We start from the raw sequence: 20030 nt of genomic DNA, 5'->3' as shown, positions 1-20030 counted from the left end.
CAACTGTGTGATCCTGCAGACAAATAATAAACACTTGTCAAGTAGGAAATTTCACTGTGATGCTTAGAGTCAACAGGCTGTTTGATTCATCTAATTGATTTACTCTCCCAAATGTCACCAAAAGGAATCAAAGAAACGAATACAGTGACTATGTCTTTCAGACCCTGAGTACTTTACGAATCTCAGCACTTTGATAGTACTGGATCCAGAACCCTCCCTGGTAGAGGAAACTTAGTGTACGTAGTGCTTGAGGTAGTACATAAAGTCCATTTTGATGATTACAAAAGAGCCTTAGGCTTTGTTGGGAGGAAAGAAGAAATCTAGGTTCTAGTCCAAACTCTGCCACTAACTCTTTGCGTATTCTGGGCCTGTCATTTCCTCCAGGCCTTCAGTTCCTTACTTTTAAAATGAGCAATTTGGATTCAGTTCTTGATGTAGATTTTGCATGAAGTTCCTTCGGGAATACTATGGAAGAAGGCCTTCAGTGGGTTGGCTAGATCAATAGTTCGAATCTTTTCTGGAACCCCAGGGTTTTGGTTGGGTTCAGGGTCTTTAGAGGAAGTTCGATGGGTAGAACGCTTAGGCTCCTTTTTAGCTTTCAACCAGAGTTGCTGCTTTCAATTGGTTTGCATAGTAAGATTTCACAAAGGTTTCAAATGGTTGATGCCCAGCCCCACCTCACCATCCTCTCAGAAACAGACAGTAGAAAGGAAGTCAACAGTAGTGGGAACACTCTCTTCGGTGCATTTGAAGGACGCCTGTAGAGTTCTCATGTTTTCTTTCCTTCCTCTCTAGGTACACAGTTCTGCACAGTGGACATCACCAGGAACTTGAGAAACTGCCCATACACAATGACCCAGAATCCTTGGAATCATGCTTCTGACTGAGAACATGGCTCATGATTAAGCCATTCATTCCCATTCACGTCCGCATGAACAGGACTCCCTGGCATCTCTCTTGACCCTCCTCACCACCAGTGAGGCATGAAGCAGTGGGGCCGAGGGCCCAGGGAAGCTACATGGAACACAGTGTTGGACAGGACCAAGGCCAGAATATGGAGGATCTCAGAGTTGAGAAGGGACTTCAGGCATCCTCAGATCCAGCCTCCCATCCAATGCAGGAGTAGCATCTTCCATAGCATCCCTGGAAGTTGGTCAGTCTCTGCTTGCACACCTCCAGGGATAGGAGCTCACTACCTCCTAATGCAGTTCCTTCTATTATAGGGAAACTTTAATTATAAGAAAGTTTTTCCTTTTGTTGGAACACAATCCTGTCTCGGCTCCATCTTCCATCGGGGGTCATGCAGTTAGCTCCCTATTCCCTTTGAGAGCCCTTAGATATTGGGAGAGACACTGATCTGCCATCCACCCACCCTTTTAAGTCTTCTCTCCAATCTAAACAGCTCCAATTTCCTCTCCATTGTGGCCATCCTCTGGACATGCAATAGTGGGTGAATTAATCAAGGCTCTTGTAATGAAGTCAGATTGATATCAATGCCAAGATGTCTGTCCAGAAGCACTAAAGAGCTGACGAGTGAAACATCAATATTTTCTGGTTGATAGATATGAACGTTTCTCTTTTCTTTTTTCTTGGGGATAGATTTGGAAACTGCTCAGGGTTTGATTTTAGATCCATTACCCAAAGGCATCTTTACTATTGGTCTAATTTGTGTGTGTGTGTGTTTAAAGATGACATTTTTCTCATTGGCATACTGGCTCTGAGGTCACGTGGAATGAATCTTGATTCATTTTCCTTCCATGACAATGGGAGAAGGAACTGCACCTTTACTGAGAATGCTGATTAAGGATGGTCTTGCAACTCATATTTGGTGAGGAAATGAAGTTACTCCAATAAGACACCTTTTAGGGGCTTTCAGGGCCCTGTGCTGAGGCAGTGCTTGGTCTCGGGCCCGGCACTTTGCTCGCTGGGGCGAAGACATAATCACAGACCAACTTACTTTCTTGGGGAAATTCCCTGCCCCCTGCCTGTGAAGCTGCTGGGGCTCCATTTTTCTGCATCTTTTTTAGCATCTCACTTCCTCCAAGCTCCTCAGGAGATGCTCCCCTGATGTCAAAGCTACCAGCAAATCATTTTGTCTTGGGGTGAATTATCCCCCCAGGTTGAAACTCTTGAGGGCAAATTTTCTTCCAGTTGCCTTTCTTTTGACTGCTGATAAAAATCCTATTGCAAAGATGGATTGCTGGTTCTTAGGGACCCAGCCCAGGGAACAGGCAATGTGGGTGGTGGGGGGGGAGGTTACAAGATAAAGATGTGCCTGAAGTTTCTAGCCTCACCAGTTCTCCTTGCCTTTGTGCTTGATCTATTGACCCCACTTTCCTTCCTAAGTCATCCCAGAAGCCACAATTGCCTCCTTACCACCGATTTTATCCTTGGAAGCAGAACCCACTGGCTCTCCCTCTTCTCTCCATCCCCAGAAACGGTGGGAAGGATAATCAGACACTCTGGTTTTTTGCACTGCAAGTCCCACATCCCGGGAAACCCCTCAGTTCCAGGCAAAGGAAGCTGGCTGGTCACCCCAGGTATGGGACCCTCTCAGAGAGGTTTAACAGGCCTCCTCACAGTTGCATTTTCTTTCTACACTTTTTCATGGAAAAGGCAGAGCTGAGTAAATTTGGGGCTCTAGAGTTCTTCCTGTGCTGTCTGAATGAGGTCTCTGATCTCAAAAGCACAAAGAACTTCTTGGGGAAAGACTAAGAGATCATGAGAACCAGATCATCATGAGGAGGAAGAGGTTTAATGCTTTGAGGCAACTGGTAAGCTTTGTTGAATGTCCCCAAAGTTGACAGTATCTACTACTGAGTACGTAGATGCATACACACGTGCATACATCCAGTAAGATTTGTTCCCTGTGAAATGCTTCTTTTCCCAGGAGCTTGGCAAGCTTATCTGCTTGTGTAAAATATGATTTCTCCGTGGTAGGTCTACCGTATTCAGTGGGAGCTTGGATTCAACAGGGATCCACAGATTATAGCATGTGTGGGAAAATGAGATCTTGCCATATCCTCAGGCCATCTTCTTCTGGACTCTCGGGACACGCTTCTGTGGGCCAGCCCCTGATTGGTGTCTGCGGAGGTCACAAGCACCCTGGGCCAGGGAAACAGTAGTGATTGAGGAACTAGAAGCCCTTGCCGTTGTCAAGAAGATGGTCTCCTTTGCAGACAAGTCCTCACAAGCAAACTTTGCTCTCGCTTTGGACCAGGGCTGGGATGATGTGGGTGATGCACCCAACAGCACATTGGAAGTTTATAGGACAGGACCAGAGGCGCTCTGTCTAGACAGCTGCTAGCCTGACATTACTTAGAGGTCTGGCTTCCTGGAGTCCAGGTAATAGAGCATGTGTATGGAAGACGGAGAAGGAGGAGATGTAGATAGAGCTTGTCTAAGGAAGGAGGAGACTTACTCTGCTGTCTTCTCTGAGAAGGCCACCCTCTTCCAGGTAGCCCCAAGTGTCAAGAAGAGATGCTTCTGGTGGGGGGGTACGCCTCTGGCCACATCTGCCAGGTCAGCCTGGACAATCACGGGGGTGCCGGCGCTGCAGCCAGACTACCCCACGCCTGGGATCAAGGCGCTCCAGCTGTGCTTGTTCTCCACATGACTCTCCAGCTCACAGGTCTGTGCGGGTAGAAGCCCCAAACTCCCTGTCCAGCTCCTGGTTAGCAGCTGGAGAGCGAAAGAGATCAAAACCAACTTCTTCAACTGACCCCCAAGTATGTGTTTGTAGACAACCCCGTTCTTCCTGAGATTTCACCTTCTCAGCTCACCACCATTTCCACTTCACGCTGCTCACTTGCTCTGTCCTGAAGCAAACTGGGAAACGGGGGGCGGTGGGGGGAAAGAAGGGGGATGTAGAGCGGATGAAGGAGGGGATCCGGGGATCCAGGGACGGGCTGGGAGTGGCTATAACTAAACTGCCTTCAATTTTGTCTTCAAGTAAGAACAAAGTAATGTTTTCTTGGTGCTGTGCTGTCTGCCCGTTTTCTCTTTGGTGTTGCAGTTTTCTCCGGGGAGAGATCAGTGTTGCTTTTGTCTTTCTGTTACTCTGCTCTGCTCTGGTCAACTTCTTCCTTGTAAACTCTGGGTCTTGTGGGTGGAAAAGACTAATACATTTACCTTTTCTAGCCGTAATCTGCAATCTCTTTTTCATTCAGTCTAGAAAACTGTGGTCGCGTGTTTGGCTTAAATTTAAACAAATCAGGGATGCGTTTGAAGGCCTGGGTTTGGGACAGCGTGCTGCTTTGGACCTTAACCAGCTCTTGTCTTGCTTGTCTCAGCCACAAAATAGAGAAACTCTTGAGTCGGTAGGATTGTTGGGAGTGTTCCAACATGCATCCAAGGGCCACTGTTAGGATCTTCCCCAAATATGTGTCCTGCCTATACTGCAATTTACTTAATATTTTCGTTTAAGTCAATAAATTTTCACTTCGATAAACATTTGAGAAACATTATATCAATCCCAGAATAGAAAATCAGTATCACTTGCCAAAAATAGAAAGCAGCCATAGAGATAAAGAAATGAAAACAAGGTTTTTAAGTTCTAACTTAAGCCCAGGGCTTATGTGTTTACAAGGGAACTGATTTGAGTGCTGGAGGGCTGGCGGGTCCAGGGGCTCCTGATGCTGGGAAGGGCTGCGAGGGAAGTCACCGGAGAGGATCTTCCAAACTTTCTGCGTGAATGTGGTTAAATCACTAGTGGAATTCGATACCTTTTGGAACCACAGAGAGAAGGAAAGTGCAACTGATGATATTTTTCATTGCTCTTATATTTGATTCAGATTGTTCCTCCCTTCCCTTCCTCTCCTTTTTTTTAGCTCATCCCAGAACATAGCTAAGTTGTTAATAATAATAATCGTAATAATCATGTAGCAATAATAAGAGAAGCTAACATTTAATGACCTCCTTTTTGCGAGGCACTGTGGTAAGTGCTTTACCTAGATTATCTTAATCCTCATAAAATCCTAGCAAGAGAAGTAGCCAAATTTCTCCTGCTTTGCAGCAGAGCGGCCCTCAGCCGAGAGGCCCCAGGCCCCAGGCCCCAGGGCGGGAGTCCGGCCACAGGCAATGGGACCGTCAAGCCTGCAGCGCTAACCGTGGGCACAAGGTTCGGTACCAGGCTGTTTACTCCACTCTCCCATGTAGGGCACGGTGTTGGGAGAGAGTAGGAGCAAGCAGGGGTGCAAGCAGCAAGCCCTCCTGTTGCCTAGGAAGTACCCTCCTGCCTCAGCCTGGGGCCTGGACAGGAATCCGGGACCTGCCTATTCCAGTGTGCAGCCCTGCCCGACACTTGCTTAGTGTCTTCTTTGGCTCCCTTCCACGCTCTGAGCCTCACTTTGGGTCTCTAAACAAGGGAGGAATTCAGTAGATGACTGGTCCGGAGGAAAGGCCCTCCCGCACCGATCATTCCTACTCTTGCCAGTATTCTCGGGCTACTGAGGAACCAGCAACTGCACACCCTGAGAAAGAGCGGTGTGAGCCAGAGCTAGCGCTCCTCTTTTGTATCTCAGGCCCTCCCCGGGCTGTGCAGACGAGGAGGAGTGGCTCCAGTGGAAGGCAACTTGACTTTGCCACATTTTGTGGTTGGAACCTGGACCACTATCTGTATAGGCTCCTCTGTCCCAGGAGCTCACCACTGCGGGCACTTTATAGTTTCTATTTCCCCAGCAAGGTCCCTGGGCCTCTCACGGCAGCCTGCAGGGAGGGATTACTGACAGCATATTCTAGAAAAGGAAGCCGCCGTTGTCAGGGAAGGTGATTTGCCCAAGGACACAGGAGTCAGGGCCCAAACACTGCAGGTCACTCCACTCTAACAGATTGCTTTCTTCCTTCTCTTCTTTAAATTTGTTTCTAAATATACAAATTATATATTTTTAGACGACATAAATGATGGGTTACACAGATAATGTATTAATGCAGCCCGTCCCCATGATAACAAGTTCTAACTATAGCTAGAGCAAACACCCCTTGATCCAGCTCAATCCCACTCCCCTCCTGAGAAGTATCTGCTCTTCTACCTGGCTTATGTAACTCAAGAATGCGTTCTGTGTATCTCCATATGTATAAATGTACATATAAAAATATATGGTCTTGTCTTGTTCTTACATATAAATGATGCTGTGTATCATGATCTGCAACTTGCCTTCTTCAGCGGTACACCGTAAACGTCATTTTACATCAACACATGAGACTCTTCATCGTTCTTTTTAGTTGCAGCGCGTCCACACCGTACAGCAGATGCTGTCCAGCCAGCAGTGTTGTTTCTCTTCTGGTCTGGCTGCATCCCGTTGCAGAGCGGGGCATGTGAGGCCCGCATCTGCAAATCAGCAGCCTCTCTTTTTCTGGGACCGTGCTAACCACATGAAGGTCAGCTGGAGTGGGCTCACGTTCATGGGGCGGCTGCCCTGTGGAGAAGGCCCGCCCTACCTGGGCCTCAGCCGGCCTCCCTTCGAGGCCCTCGAGACGCTCTGCCCCAGGGACACAGGCTCTACGGCCGGACTGACAGCATCCTGCTTCCGCCGCTTCCCAGGTGCGTGCCTCTGACAAGATAGTTAACCTGCTCAGCCCTAATTTCCCCAACAGGAAAGCAGGGGACAGAATGATCAGACACACTTGGAAGTGTTAGTATGAGGATGTACGCAAAGCACTTGGTAAAACTCTTTTTTAGAAGATCTATTTATTTGAGAGAGAGCACACATTGGGTTGGGGGCAGGGAGAGGCAGAGAGACTCTCAAGCAGACTCCCCGCTGAGTGCGGAGCCCAACACAGGGGCTCGATCTCATGACCCTGAGCTGAAATCAAGAGTTGGCCACTCAGCCCACTGAGCCACCCAGGCTCCCGGGGAAACACTTTTTAGAAAATGCTTTCATGGTATCATTACTTCCTTAATGGCCTCACCAGTTATCTCTGCTTCCTACCATCTGGAATATGGTACAAGAAGAGGAGGTTATGGAAAGAGTAGTAAAAACCCCTTTCCTAATGAAGGGAATTACAGCGGAAGCAGTACTTTGTCCCCTTGCCTCCCATTTTCCCGTTTATGGAGGCTCTCATTGCGCCTTCACAACTGCCCTGTGGGGTGGGCCTATTATTCCTTGTTACCATTTTACAGCCGAGGAAACGGGGACCCCAGAGTAGAGGCTGTCCCCGTAAGGGTTATGTGCCCAGCTGTGCTCTCCAGAGATTGTCGGGGCTCACAGCTGGGCAGCACCCTCAGACGCGATTATCTCGCACGACTATCTAACACTGACATTAATTCAGTCATCCGTCCGCGACACAGTGCTTAAGGCCTTTTAAAAGTGTGCCGGACACTGCACCACAAGTTGGTGACACGCAATTGCGTGGACGAACAGGACAACTCCGTTCTCTATGGCAGGTGTGGGCAAGCGCACTAGGGCCTCGGGGCCAAGTCCTCCAGGCTGGAAGAACGCTTTTTACTTTTTAAAGTGGTTGGAAAATTAAAAGAGATTTTGTGACATGTGAAAATGATGTGAAATTCCAATTTGTGTCCATAAATAAAGCTTTACTATAACACAGCCACGCCCGTTTGTTGAGGTCCCCCGTGTGGCTGCCGTGATGGAGCCCGGAGGAATTTACCGTCCGGCTCTGTCCGGGAAGTGGGCCGAGCCCTGCTGTAGGCCGATCTCTGTGCAGCCATTCATTCCACACGCACGGACCAAATGCCTACTACACTAGCCTTCTTCCAAGTTCACGGTTTTGGTTTTCAGTCTGAGCATCTTTGCAGTGATTTTAGCGCTTCCTGCTGTCCTTGTTCTAACTGTGGGTTAGATGAGCTGGAGAGAGAAATCACCAAGTTAGAAAGCAGCGGCCTCTAGCGGCCCATCTCAGCATGGTTTAGATGATTTGGTTAGGGTTACATTGAAAAAAAAAAACAACAGGTTTAGCCTGAGTCTAAGGATGGCGGGGGGGGGGGGGGGGGGGGGCGGTGTATTATTCGGAAATATCTAGAATGTTTTAGAATGTTTCCCTGCCTTTTCTAAACTGGAGAGTACAACACACTCTTAGTTAAAACGGAGATTGGCCAAGTTAAAAATAAGGTAATAAAAAGATGACTGAACGTCGTACCTGACAATTCTTCCCAATGGGATAGAAATAATTTTGTCTTGAAAAAGAACTTGAACGAAGAGACACTGATGATCATTCACACTATTTCAGTGTTAGAAAACTTGCTAGCGCCCTTGCGTTCCTATGGACGTGAATGATACTGAGGCAGCCCAGTGGGAATCAGACACTTAAATTCTTGTCCTACCTAGCTTTGACCAGTTCTTGACCGTAAGTGAGAATTTTCCCTCTCTGGACTTCAATTAATCCCCTGCAAATGAAAAGGTTGGACTAGGCGGTCTCTAAGGGCCCTTACACCTCATAGAGACTGTAAGTACATATCCTATGTGGAAAGGGTTGACAGAATTTTTCCACAGACCTTCCAGTTTAAGCAACTTACGAGGTCACTCAGCTAGCAAGTGGCAAAGCTATCCCTTAAGCACAGGTGTTGCTCTAGAAGGTGCTTTTGCTCTTGACCCCTGACCCTATAATGAGGAACAGGTCACCGCCCTATCAGGGTGATGTCTCTTCTGAGAAAGGAGAAAGGCCATCTCCTGGTGACCAGGTATCTCGGGAACTTCTGCTCTCCCCAGTGTTCGGTCACATAATAGCTCTACGGGTTGAACACCTGGCAGCCACAGGATTTTAGAAAAAAAGAGGCAAGAGACCTGCTTACACTGGAGTCTTACTTAGACACAACTCCACACGTTCCTTTTCTGTGCGGTATTTGCTGCTCTTCTTTAAAAACAGGGACTCAGGCCCAAGGCAAGAAAAAAGTTTTTAATACACTTTTATTTTTATATTCAAGATAAAGCATATACACAACTGAATGTGGAAATAAATAACTAGAAATGCTTTGGAAACTTCCACTGTCCCTCTCAAACTCAATTTTCTTTTTTAAACTCATGAATCTTTTTATTTGATTTTAAGAAATACGGCAACTATAATACCAAGAGAAAAAAGAACCACCATTTTGTACACAAACATAAAGCTTCCTCCTATAGGGTTTAGTTGGTTTTAATAATAACACAAAAAAAGCACACAAGACACAAAGACTCTTCAACAGATTTACTCAAACAGCTTTGCTCGAGAAGAAGAAGGCACAGATTTAAGGGGATGACAATGATTATTAAGAATATAGTAAATGGGGGCTCAGCCAAAAAGTGACACTTTATGAACTAAGTCAGGAAAAATGAACAAAATGAACTCTTTCCAATTATCTGCCTTCATTAAAATGAATTCTTAAATTAAATTGTATAAACATATGATATAAAGGTGGTACTTGGGAACTGTCTTTGTATATTTCCTCTATGTACAAATCTTTGTATACAACTTCAATGTTCCTTATACATTTCCTATATACCAAAATGTGCCAGGGCCTTCAAACTGCATGCCCTGAATCCCGGTGGCACTCGCTGGCGGCCAGGTGACCCCAGCAGCTTCCGCCAGAATATGTGGGAAGTAGGAGGGACCAGTCAAATGTAGTCATCTTCAACCGGCTCCCCATTGACATCACAGTAGTGGATAAAAATGGCCACTACTCGCTGAAACACACCTTTCTTCATCTGACGCATCTCGGAGATTTCTTCTCCTATTGTTTCCATACAGATGTCCGCAGACAGCTGCCCTTTCCTTCGAGGAGCATAGATGGTGCCTTGGAAATCAGAAAGTAAAGGGGAAACATGTAGGGTTATGAGAATCATTTGGAGGTCACTGGTGAAGCTGGTGCATGAGAAACGCCTATGTGCTGTAATGCGACGCTACTGAACTAGGCGTAGCTCCCGGGCTGGGCCCCCACGTTACACAAGTAGGATATACTCAGGATATACTTGCTAGCTGAGTGACCTCGTAAGTGCCGTGCTGCCAGCCACGTCTGGGGCCTCGGCGAGCACGCGTGATTAAAGGCCCAACGTGACAACGCACCAGACTGGTAAGTCATATGTACACGTCCGTGTGGTCTTCCAAATCGGCTTCTTCATAAAGTGTGCTTTTAAAACCTCCTATGAATTAATGTTCAAGTGTGCTAACACTCAGAAGAACTCTATTCAAAAGCTCCTTCAAGTTTCTCCCCAAATATCTACACCTGAATTGTAAGTTCCTCTATGGTATCCAAAGAGAAGCGGTTCATAAGGAGAACAATCATTCATGTAAATGGAACAATTTCAAAACAATATAGCTGACAAACTCTTAGTAGAGAGTAAGAAAATTACAAGCATTTAGGTAATAAAAACACCTAGGTAAAATATCTGTCTCAAGGACTCCTGCCCACCAACTTTTATATATCCACAGTAAGTCAACTTATTGTACAAATTGAGAGCTGCTGTTTGCGGGGGGGTAGGGTGGGGGGGGCAACAAAAAGCAAATAAAAACATTTATATGAGCATCTGAGCTCCTTCCACAGTTTGGCTGCTGTGGACACTGCTGCTATAAAATTGGGGTGCAGATACCCCATCAGATCACTATGCTTGTATCCTCTCGGTAAATACCTACTAGTGCAATTACTGGGTCGTAGGGTAGCTCTATTTGTGTTTTTTGGGTTTTTCTTTGACAGATGAATGGAAAAAGAAGATGTAGTACATATATATAACAGAATATTACTCAGTCATCAAAAAAATGAAATACTACCATTTGCAATGACGTGGATGGAACTAGAGGGTATTATGCTAAATGAAATAAGTTAGTCAGAGAAAGACAATTATCATATGAATTCACTCGTATGTGGAATTTAAGAAACGAGACAGAGGATCATAGGGGAGGTGAGGAAAAAATAAGATGAAATCAGACAGGGAGACAAACCACAAGAGACTCTTAACTCTAGGAAACAAACTGAAGGTTGCTGGAGGGGAGGTGGGTGGGAGGATGGGGTAACTGGGTGACGGGCATGAAGGAGGGCACGTGAGGAGTGAGCACTGGGTGTTATATGCAATTGATGAATCACTGAACTCTACAGCTGAAACTAATAATACACTATATGTTAACAAAATTTAATTAACATTTTTAAAAAACTTAAAAAAACCCCTCACATTTATATGAGAAGCAATTTAAAGGCTACATACACTGTTTTTAACTCAAACAAAATATTAAGTATCTAACACAGTAGGATATACTCAGACTAGGAAATACAAATCAGGCCATAATTACTTTCTTCATCATCTTCAAAATCGTATCTGGCGAAGCTGTTGGGTTCTGCGGCCCGTAATGATCTCAACCAAGGGAAGTCAGAGATCATGGAATACGGAGCTCCATCCACAACCCCTAAAATAAGAAGACACATTAACAGTGTTGCTGGTGTGGAAGTAAGAACAGGGCCAAACACTAGTATTTTGTAAGCAGAATGGAAAATGTGCTTTCATCCATCACGGGTAAAAAAGTGCTGCACCAGGAGGGGTGGACTCTTAACTCTAGCTCTGCCTCTATTAGGTCCTGTGATCTTGGTCACCCTTTGATTTCAGTAAGCCTCAGTTTCTCCCTCTCTCTAAATAAAGAGGTTGAGACAGGTGCCCTAAAGTTACTTCCAACTCCCAAACTGTAGCAGGTTTCAATTTTCTTCTACTTTTTGTGTTTCAACACTGCTTCGGATTATTTTGGGGATGGTAAAGACTCACGGAGGGAGAGCAGTATTCATGTGGTCCCTGCTACCTGCAGATACTCAAAACACCCATTACCTTGAAGAACTGTAAGGCTCCAGATTCCTACCCTCCCTATGGTCAATGCTCACCTTCTAAAGTATAAATTTCTCTACCCCAGGGGTACTTGGGGTATTTCTTTAAATCATCTTCACTTCGTGTGGCTTCAGGGAAGAATTCATACTTAATGAGTTCTCTGGAGGCAACAAGAAAAATTAAATAAAGGTTACAAAACTGGAAACAATGTTGGGGTGTGGGGTAGAAAGGACCTGTCAAAGTTGTATCGGGCCTAGATTCTAATGAACATCTCAAACAAAATATTAAATAGCTAACAGAAGTAGAAAACTAGAAGACATGTATCTAGTCAAGTCAAAATTACATTCCTCACTATCTTCAAAGTCCTATTGGGAAAAGAAAGAAAGCCACTCTAATCAAATGTCTTGCGTGTATAAGGTGCTAAATAAAACATTTATATAATAAATGCATAGAAAAATCCAACTTTCTGATGATATAAAACATTAACAGTTTTAAGATCTTTAATTTCATCGCTTTTCCACGTACATGACATCAATGTACGTGTATGGTCTGTTCCTGCAATTTTTCTCTAAGTTTAGAAATAAAGTTACAAATATATATGGCGTGCTTTTTAGTTTTAAGTACTCATTTCCCTCAGTTTTTTTACATGTTGTATGTCATATGTTTCAGTGCCTGAAAAGCTCAGACAAAATCATTTCAAAGAACAATTAGGATTCATTTCTGGGACCCCTTGCCACGGGAAAGGACTGAAAAGACCTTCAGGGGCCACAGATTACTTACTGATTGATGTTTGCGATAGTATCCATCCAGCTGCGGATGCGCACCTTGTTCCGGACATTGGGAGGGTTACTGAATTCATGGATAATGCAGATGTGATAGGGGTAGGGACCACTAAATAGCTTCTGCTCCAGGGTCAGTGTGTCCACCTGGGGAAGACATCATAGACAGGGCTTTGGACCAAGGAAGAGAACACCTTGAAAATCTATCTCTTCAGAGTATGAACAATCTTTCTTTGGGACCTCAGTTTTAAAATCTTTGGCAGATTTGAAAATCAAATGGTCACATTCAGTCCCGAACACAGCTTGCCATGCTGGGAGTGGGGCTTGGTAAAATTCTTCTCAGCAAGCTTGCTGATTTACATGTCACTGTTACAGACACACCCACTAAAGCAGGGAATCCTGATGCAGCTGACTGACCCCCGGGATCCATTTCTGAGCATGCCCTGCACAGGTTTAAGTACTGGCTGCATTGTAGAGCTGCGAGTGTGTAGTTTTCTACATACCCTATTCAAACTGGCCTACTGCCAATCCTAAAGAACACATTCCCTTGCCCCTGCGTAGCCTTTGTTCACTTGGTGCCCCCTCCCCTGTCTTGACTTAGGCAACCCCACCTTACCATCTTAGTGGCGCACATGTCTCCCTCCTACCGGAAAGGCAAACTTCTCGAGAGAAAGATAATGCCCTATGTATTCTTCAACCCCAGAAAATTACAGACAACAAATGATTTGTTTGTTGAAATGAATCTTTTGGGGCCAGGCTTAAACACTGTTTGCAACGATTATTTACCGTCTCCTTTAAACTTTATTTTGGCACCAAGCACAGAGTCTTACATACGACGTTTGCTCTTTCCCCCACCCCCAGTTTCACTGAGAAGTAATCAACATACATCACTGTGTAAGTTTAAGGCACAGAGCAGGTTAGTCTGATTCACATATATTGTGAAATGATGACCATAATAGGTTCAGCCAATATTCATCTTCTTATGTAGATATAATAAAAAGTTTCCTCTTAATAATGATAATAATGGCAGCTATCACAGGACTACGTGTTACATGCCAGAAACTGTTGTGATACTTCACATTTATTAATTTAACTATCACAAGTGTAGGTTTTTATTCTAATTTTACAGACGAAGAAATAAGACAAAGAAGCTAAGTAATCTGTTCCTGGCCAGTGAACGAGAACTTGAATCAGGCTGTCTGAAACCAGAGTCTGTGCTCTTAGCACAGGCAACTTTTACTAAGTATAAAAACTTAAATAACAACTGCCTTCGTTATACAGCTTGCTGAAAACCCATAAAAATCAAGCAGAGAAGCATTAAGGATGAAGATTAGCAAGGCAGTCTAACTACCTAAAAGACCTAAAGAAGCGTGTAGAATCTAAAGACTCATTACCACAGGTTGAGCAAATGAATAAATTCCGAGTCCAAAAAGGTGGAAGACTTAAAAAAAAAAAAAAAATCACTGCAATATTCCTCAGAGAAGAGCAGAGTGAGCTCGTTACCTGCTGCATGGGGCGTAGATATATGATGCGGTTTCTCTCAGGAGGCATCCTTAGTATCTGATCTAGTACTTGATCCATATTTAGTTTCTTGCACTGTGCATAGTCAAATCGATTCACAATCGGTGCATTTTCTACTTTTAAATGTTTCAGTACCCTGCACCTGGTAGCTACAAAATGAAAACAATGGTAAGCTCTACAAATACTTTATATAAAATAATAGAGCAATGTATAGCCCATCTGGAATCATGTTTGGAAGACTGGGCCAACTTATATTAGCAACAAATACTGCAGAGGTGAACATTTCTAACCTAGGTCAAGTACTGTCATAAAGTACAACTAACAGTTACCATATGATTTGAAAATGTCACAAGGAGCCTGAGTGGCTCAATCAGTTAAGCGTCCGACTCTTGATTTCAGCTCCCGTTGTGATCTCAGGGTGTGAGACTGAGCCCCACATCAGGCTCTCCACCCAGTATGGAGTCTGCTTGGGATTCTCTCTCCCTCTGCTCCACCTGCTTGTGCTCATGTGCATGCTCTCTCTCTCAAATAAATACATAAAATTTAAAAAAATAAAATAAAAAGTCATTCTGTCCTGTTCACAAGAGGTGGTCACCCTCATGTTGAAGGGATGTCAAGGTACTTTTTCCTATCTAAGCTTTTACTGGCAGAGAGTCCATGTTCCAGAGAATAACTTCCCTAAACACAGCAACTGTTTAGAAAATATTTATTGAAAAGAATGATGGTAACTATTAAATTATACAATTTTATGGGTAATGTTCAAATAAACCTAGAATAATTTACAAATACTATCATATATTCACCCATAGGAAATGAGCAGAGCTGATTTTTAACTCCTATCTTAAGCATAAAAGCAAAACCTTAAAAGACCCCAATATCTGGATACTTTGGTCTGAAGCTATATAATCCAATGTGGTAGCCGCTAGCCACCTGTAGCTTTTTAAATTTCTATTAACTAAAATGTATTAAAATTCACAATTTAGGTTCCTCACGCATTAGCCACAGTTCAAGTGTTCAACAGTCACATGTGGCCAGTGGTTACCACATCAAACAGTGTAAATACAGAACATTCCCATCACTGCAGAGAGTTCTTTTAAAAATGCTGGCCTAAAACATGATTAATTATGCTCTCTGTTTAACATATAAGTGTGAGATTATAGAAAAATAGTTGCTATATAATAAATGCATTTAACTGCAATAGTATGCTAACTTCAGAAAAATATCCCCTTCCTTTTTTTTTAAACCTCAAAGTTCATTCTGATCCAATTTTCACTATAGATTTCAACTTGGTCCAACTCAAAGAGAGAATCAGATGGAAGATATGATAAAACCATAAGGCTGATATGCTTGATCTCGTCAACATTTCATAAAGACATCTTCTATAACATCCTTGACACAATGTCACGTTCCTGAGCAATCTAGCCCTGTAACTAACTTGATGTTGGAGGGCTAAGCAAGTCTCTGCCTTTCTGACTCATTTTCTCCTTCTGTGACCTGGCAGGAGGAAGGGGAAGCAGGGCAGGCGACAGGAAAGGAGGAAAAGAGAGAGGACCAGATGGCGATACGGGATCAATGGCTCTGCACTGTAAAACCAGACAAGGCTGAGGTCAGTTCGGACCTCAATTAGTCATCTTGCCCACCATTAACTCAGTTCGCAGGTGTCTAGGGACAGAGCTACTTATCTAGGATCCCTGGTCTCATGATAAGCTGAGCTAAACAATCTGGTTTAAGGGCAAACAAAAGGCAGGGCCTGAAGCCATGTGATCCATCACTAGGTTTAGACAAGATAGGGGGGGAATGAATCCTCAGAGTTAACAGCAGAGGTGAAAAAGAGATTCTCCAAGAGATGAACAGAGAAAAGAATAGGAAGTCAAAGCAGCTCAAAGATTGCGAGGCATGGGGCGCCTGGGTGGCTCAGTTGGTTAAGCGACTGCCTTCGGCTCAGGTCATGATCTTGGAGTCCCTGGATCGAGTCCCACATCAGGCTCCCTGCTTGTCAGGGCGTCTGCTTCTCCCTCTGACCCTCCCCCTTCTCATGTGCTTTCTCTCTCTCTCATTCTTTCTCTCTCAAATAAATAAATAAAATCTTAAAAAAAAAAAAAAAAGATTGCGAAGCAGAGTCTCAGACCTCAGAGGGGAGAGCAAGGACAGTGCTGCCTGCCAGGCTGGGCTCCCCTGCTGTTAAGACCTCTGGGCTTCTGAAGGGCCCCCTGATTCTGTTTTAGGAGGAAAAGTCCAACAGGAGATGGTCATTTAGTAGATATTTTAAGACTCTGTTGACTGGAATGGAGTAAAGTATCACCTGTTAAGGGTGAACATAGGGTCTAGAGTTTTCTAGAATTCAGGAGAGAAGTAGTGTTTAAATCTTAGTTTTCTCTCTTCTTTCCGGGATTCTCCTAGTGTACGACAAACTGGTAAGGATTTCTTTGCTTTGCTTACTAGTAGTAACACAGAAATGCAAAGAAATGAAAGCCCCTAATACCGCAGTACAAATATAATACAAACTAACATTAGGTAACCTTTTAGTTAGGGGTCAGACCCTCCACTATGTATATGTGTACATACATACATAGACACACACATGCACTTATTGTAGTTAATCTTCACAAATATGTGTATATAGGGTAGGCATAATTATGTACACTTTACAAATTGAAAAAAATGAACAAACTATATAACTTGTCCAAGGCAAAACACTTGTCATATCTTCGTAATTCTACATGGATAGGTATCAAAAACATAATTCTGAGTGAGGATAATGTGCCAGGAACTGAAGTTCTGATCAACGATGTCAATCAAAACTAGAGCTGTTAAACACATAAGGCACAGTCCCCACTCCCCACAAAAACATGAACACAAAACACGAACAACATCATATAGTGTGGCAAACGGTAGAGACAGGATTCAAGCTGAGATCTATTTGACTCCAAAGCCCACCCATGTTGTGAATCTACTCTGTCAGAGCAAGTAGCAATTATTGTTTGGAGGAAAGCAAAGGAGGGGCTGTTTTAAAAGATGAAGTCTCTGCATGTATTCCCTCACAAATACTATGGAGGAACTGCTTGAGAACTTTAGAACAAGGACAGAATTAGAAATAATCCAATGTAATGATTCCATTGAAAAAAATAAAGAAATGTTATTGTAGTTATTTAGGAGTCTTTAATTCTTTAAGCTCATTCGTGATGCTTGTGTATGACAGAGGCCTAAATACATACCATGGATGAACATCATCTTGGGACAGTCCTTTAACACAAGATCTGTAATTCCACAGTTGGTCATAGTGACTCCAACAAGATTTTTGGATTTTAATACCAGGACCTACAAGGAGAGAAATTTTAAAAGATGTGTCTTTCTGCAGACTTTTTTTTTTTTTTAAAGCTTAAATGTTTTCATTGGCACAAGAAGGAGCTGTTACCAATTTCTTCTTTTAGGGCAAAAAAATGATAAAGATGGAAACTTTAGTCATTATTCAGGAACGTGGCTGAACTGAAAGTTAAGTGGGGTTTTTTCCTTCACCTGCACATGGTCATCCTCAATCACAGGATCACTGGTACTGGTGGACTTATCTGCTGTCCGCTTCCGCTTCATGGCATGACGTGGCTTTGTTTTGGCAACTTCTAGAAAAAGGCAAGAGGAAAATCCAAATTTTAGCTTTAGCTTTCTTTCTGTCAAAAGAACACATTCAACTGCATATTGCATATAATGCTATCAAGGCAACTTTCAAATCTATGACTTGGTTCCCAATAGAGTATCATCAGATTATATCCCAACACAATATGACTGCTATTTCCAACTGACTATTCCAAAACAAGATCACCCTCCATTATCTCAAGCCGGTCAACATCAAATAGGATTTCCCTTCTCATACCTTGGCCGTATCAACAATCTACTTAACATTCCTATCTCCAGTTACCAACCCATCTTAAATACTATTGGTGGATTAAACTCACCACTTTCCTGCTGAACAACTTTAAATTATTAACTATTGCTTAGTAAATATGTTTCAAGGCCTTTCAAGGCCTATTCTCAATTTTATTCCAAACCATGTCCTAGTCATTTGCCACCGCCAGAGCACCTGAAGCCAAAATCATTCTAGCTCCTTCTGCCTCGAACCTTTCCTGAACTCACTTTTTGAAATTCTACCCATTCCTGAAAAGTCCAGCTCAAATACCACCTGCTCTAACAAATTACCTGGGCCCCCAAACCTTGTAAGTGGTTCTGTAATTCCCTGCACACTTTGTTTGTTTCTCCACTTAAAGTTCCCTGAGGGCAACAACACTGCCTTATTTCACCTTTGTGTCAATGTCAGCCACTAGCAGTGATCTCAAATGAACATTTACTGAACGAATTGGCACTCAACATTCACTGAATGAAGGAGTGCATTACAGATGCGGAAATGGAGCAACAATGGTAGCAAATATTTACTGAGCGCTTACTGTGCGTCAGGCACTTTTCTAAGGGTTTTACTCGCAATAACTAATTTAATCCTTAAAACAGCCCTCTGTGAGAGATTATTCTCCGTTTTTACGTATAAGGACACAGACATAGGACGGGAGAACAGCTCACCACGGTGTAAGTGGTGGAATGAGGAGGCAACGCCAGGCAATCTGGCACCAGTCACTACGCTAGAAAACCTGTAGTCTTTATCTGGCCAGATCCTGGTTAGTAAGGCCCTAACTCATTTACTAGTGCTGTTCTAAAACCTGGCAGTTTAATTATAAGAACAAATACTATGTTGATTTTATTTAAAGGCAAGGTCTGAAGTCCTCTCTAAAACTTTAACAAATACATATCCATACTAAGACAAGACACTAAAAAATCACTGTCCTCAGTTTTTGACAAGGATTCTGTAGCACAGCATTTATTGAAAGCAGTAAGGCTGATCTTCATGAAAAATCTCACCACACTGCCTTCAGAGACCACCACTAGATTACAAACATCCTACTTGGTAATTCTGTAACTTCAAACAAGGATTAGAAAGAAAGATAGGGAAACAAGGTACAAATATAGCAAATTCCCAAAGGCTTGGGTTAGATGGGAACTCTAGAGATCTAATCCAAATACCTTTTTTTTTTTTTTTTTTTTTTACATACCAGAACCTTTCCTCTACCATTTGAAAACTTTATGAAATCTTACTATGCAAACCGATTGAAAGCAGCTACTCTGGTTGAAAGCTTTAAAAGGGAGCCTAAGAGTTCTACCCATCGAACTTCCTCTAAAGACCCTGAACCCAAACAAAACCCTGGGGTTCCAGAAAAGATGAGAACTATTGATCTAGCCAACCCACTGAAGGCCTTCTTCCATAGTATTCCTGAAGGAACTTCATGCAAAATCTAAATTATCTTTATTGACGAGGAATCTGCTAAAGGTAGCACGTTTCATATGACAGATAAAATTCACACACCTATTACAACCAATAATAGGAACTGGTTTGTCTCCCAGTACCCGAAAAATGAAAATGAACTAACAAAAAACAGGTCTGCCTCCATTCCTTTACGACAGTGTTGTAATTTGAATCTTCAGTTAGCATTTTCTTTTTATTATCTGATTTTCAAACTTTTCACCTTCCTGCAATGCTCTCTCCCTTAACTGATCAGAACATGGGGTTCAAAGTTAAATTTCCTGCTCTGCAGAGTACCCAAACTGGCAGTTCATATTTTCTAAGAGAAATTATAAAACAGAGTCACACTTTACATGTAGATAAGCATTAAAAACAAAGGCTTCCCAATGTAAAAGAAAAAAAGAATTCATCGTGTTTTTTTCTCATGCCTCCCTCTTTGTTTAGGGATAATTCTTAGTGATTTCATACATCCACCAGCATCAACATACCTCATATGTTGGTTCCTACCACTTATTTAAGTTCACAATTATTCACTGAGCCCCATACCATGTAACACATTGTGCTAGAAGCTGGGAATAAAATGGCAAACAAGCAGACACTGTCCCTGCCCTCATGGAGCTCAGTCTATTGGAAAGACAGACAGTAAAACACGGAATT

The 20030-nt window shown here is 43.2% G+C and overlaps 2 protein-coding genes across 8 annotated transcripts in view; one reads left to right on the top strand and one right to left on the bottom strand.

Annotated features, from left to right (window-relative positions):
• Positions 1-883, top strand: part of LOC118006646 (5-hydroxytryptamine receptor 4) — an 89768-nt gene extending 88885 nt beyond the window's left edge. Inside the window, exon 6 of the mRNA XM_034999362.1 lies at positions 796-883. Coding sequence (XP_034855253.1) covers positions 796-883 — 88 coding nt within the window. The remainder of the gene's footprint in view (positions 1-795) is intronic.
• An 8240-nt stretch (positions 884-9123) lies between these two features.
• LOC118006676 (F-box only protein 38) overlaps positions 9124-20030 on the bottom strand; it is a 54385-nt gene continuing 43478 nt past the window's right edge. For all 7 annotated transcript variants that reach the window (XM_034999414.1, XM_034999420.1, XM_034999421.1 and 4 more), the window contains 7 exons: positions 17549-17649; positions 17248-17350; positions 14015-14181; positions 12513-12658; positions 11789-11892; positions 11212-11325; positions 9124-9724 (listed from right to left, as the gene is read on the bottom strand). In XM_034999414.1, coding sequence (XP_034855305.1) covers positions 9546-9724; positions 11212-11325; positions 11789-11892; positions 12513-12658; positions 14015-14181; positions 17248-17350; positions 17549-17649 — 914 coding nt within the window. In that variant the 3' untranslated portion in view covers positions 9124-9545. The remainder of the gene's footprint in view (positions 9725-11211; positions 11326-11788; positions 11893-12512; positions 12659-14014; positions 14182-17247; positions 17351-17548; positions 17650-20030) is intronic.

This window comes from Mirounga leonina, unplaced genomic scaffold (genome assembly GCF_011800145.1).
Source record: "Mirounga leonina isolate KUSES-001 unplaced genomic scaffold, KU_Mleo_1.0 Mir_98, whole genome shotgun sequence".
Lineage (NCBI taxonomy): Eukaryota > Metazoa > Chordata > Mammalia > Carnivora > Phocidae > Mirounga > Mirounga leonina.
Note: the sequence above shows the minus strand (reverse complement) of the source record. Positions and strands in the feature narration are given on the sequence as shown.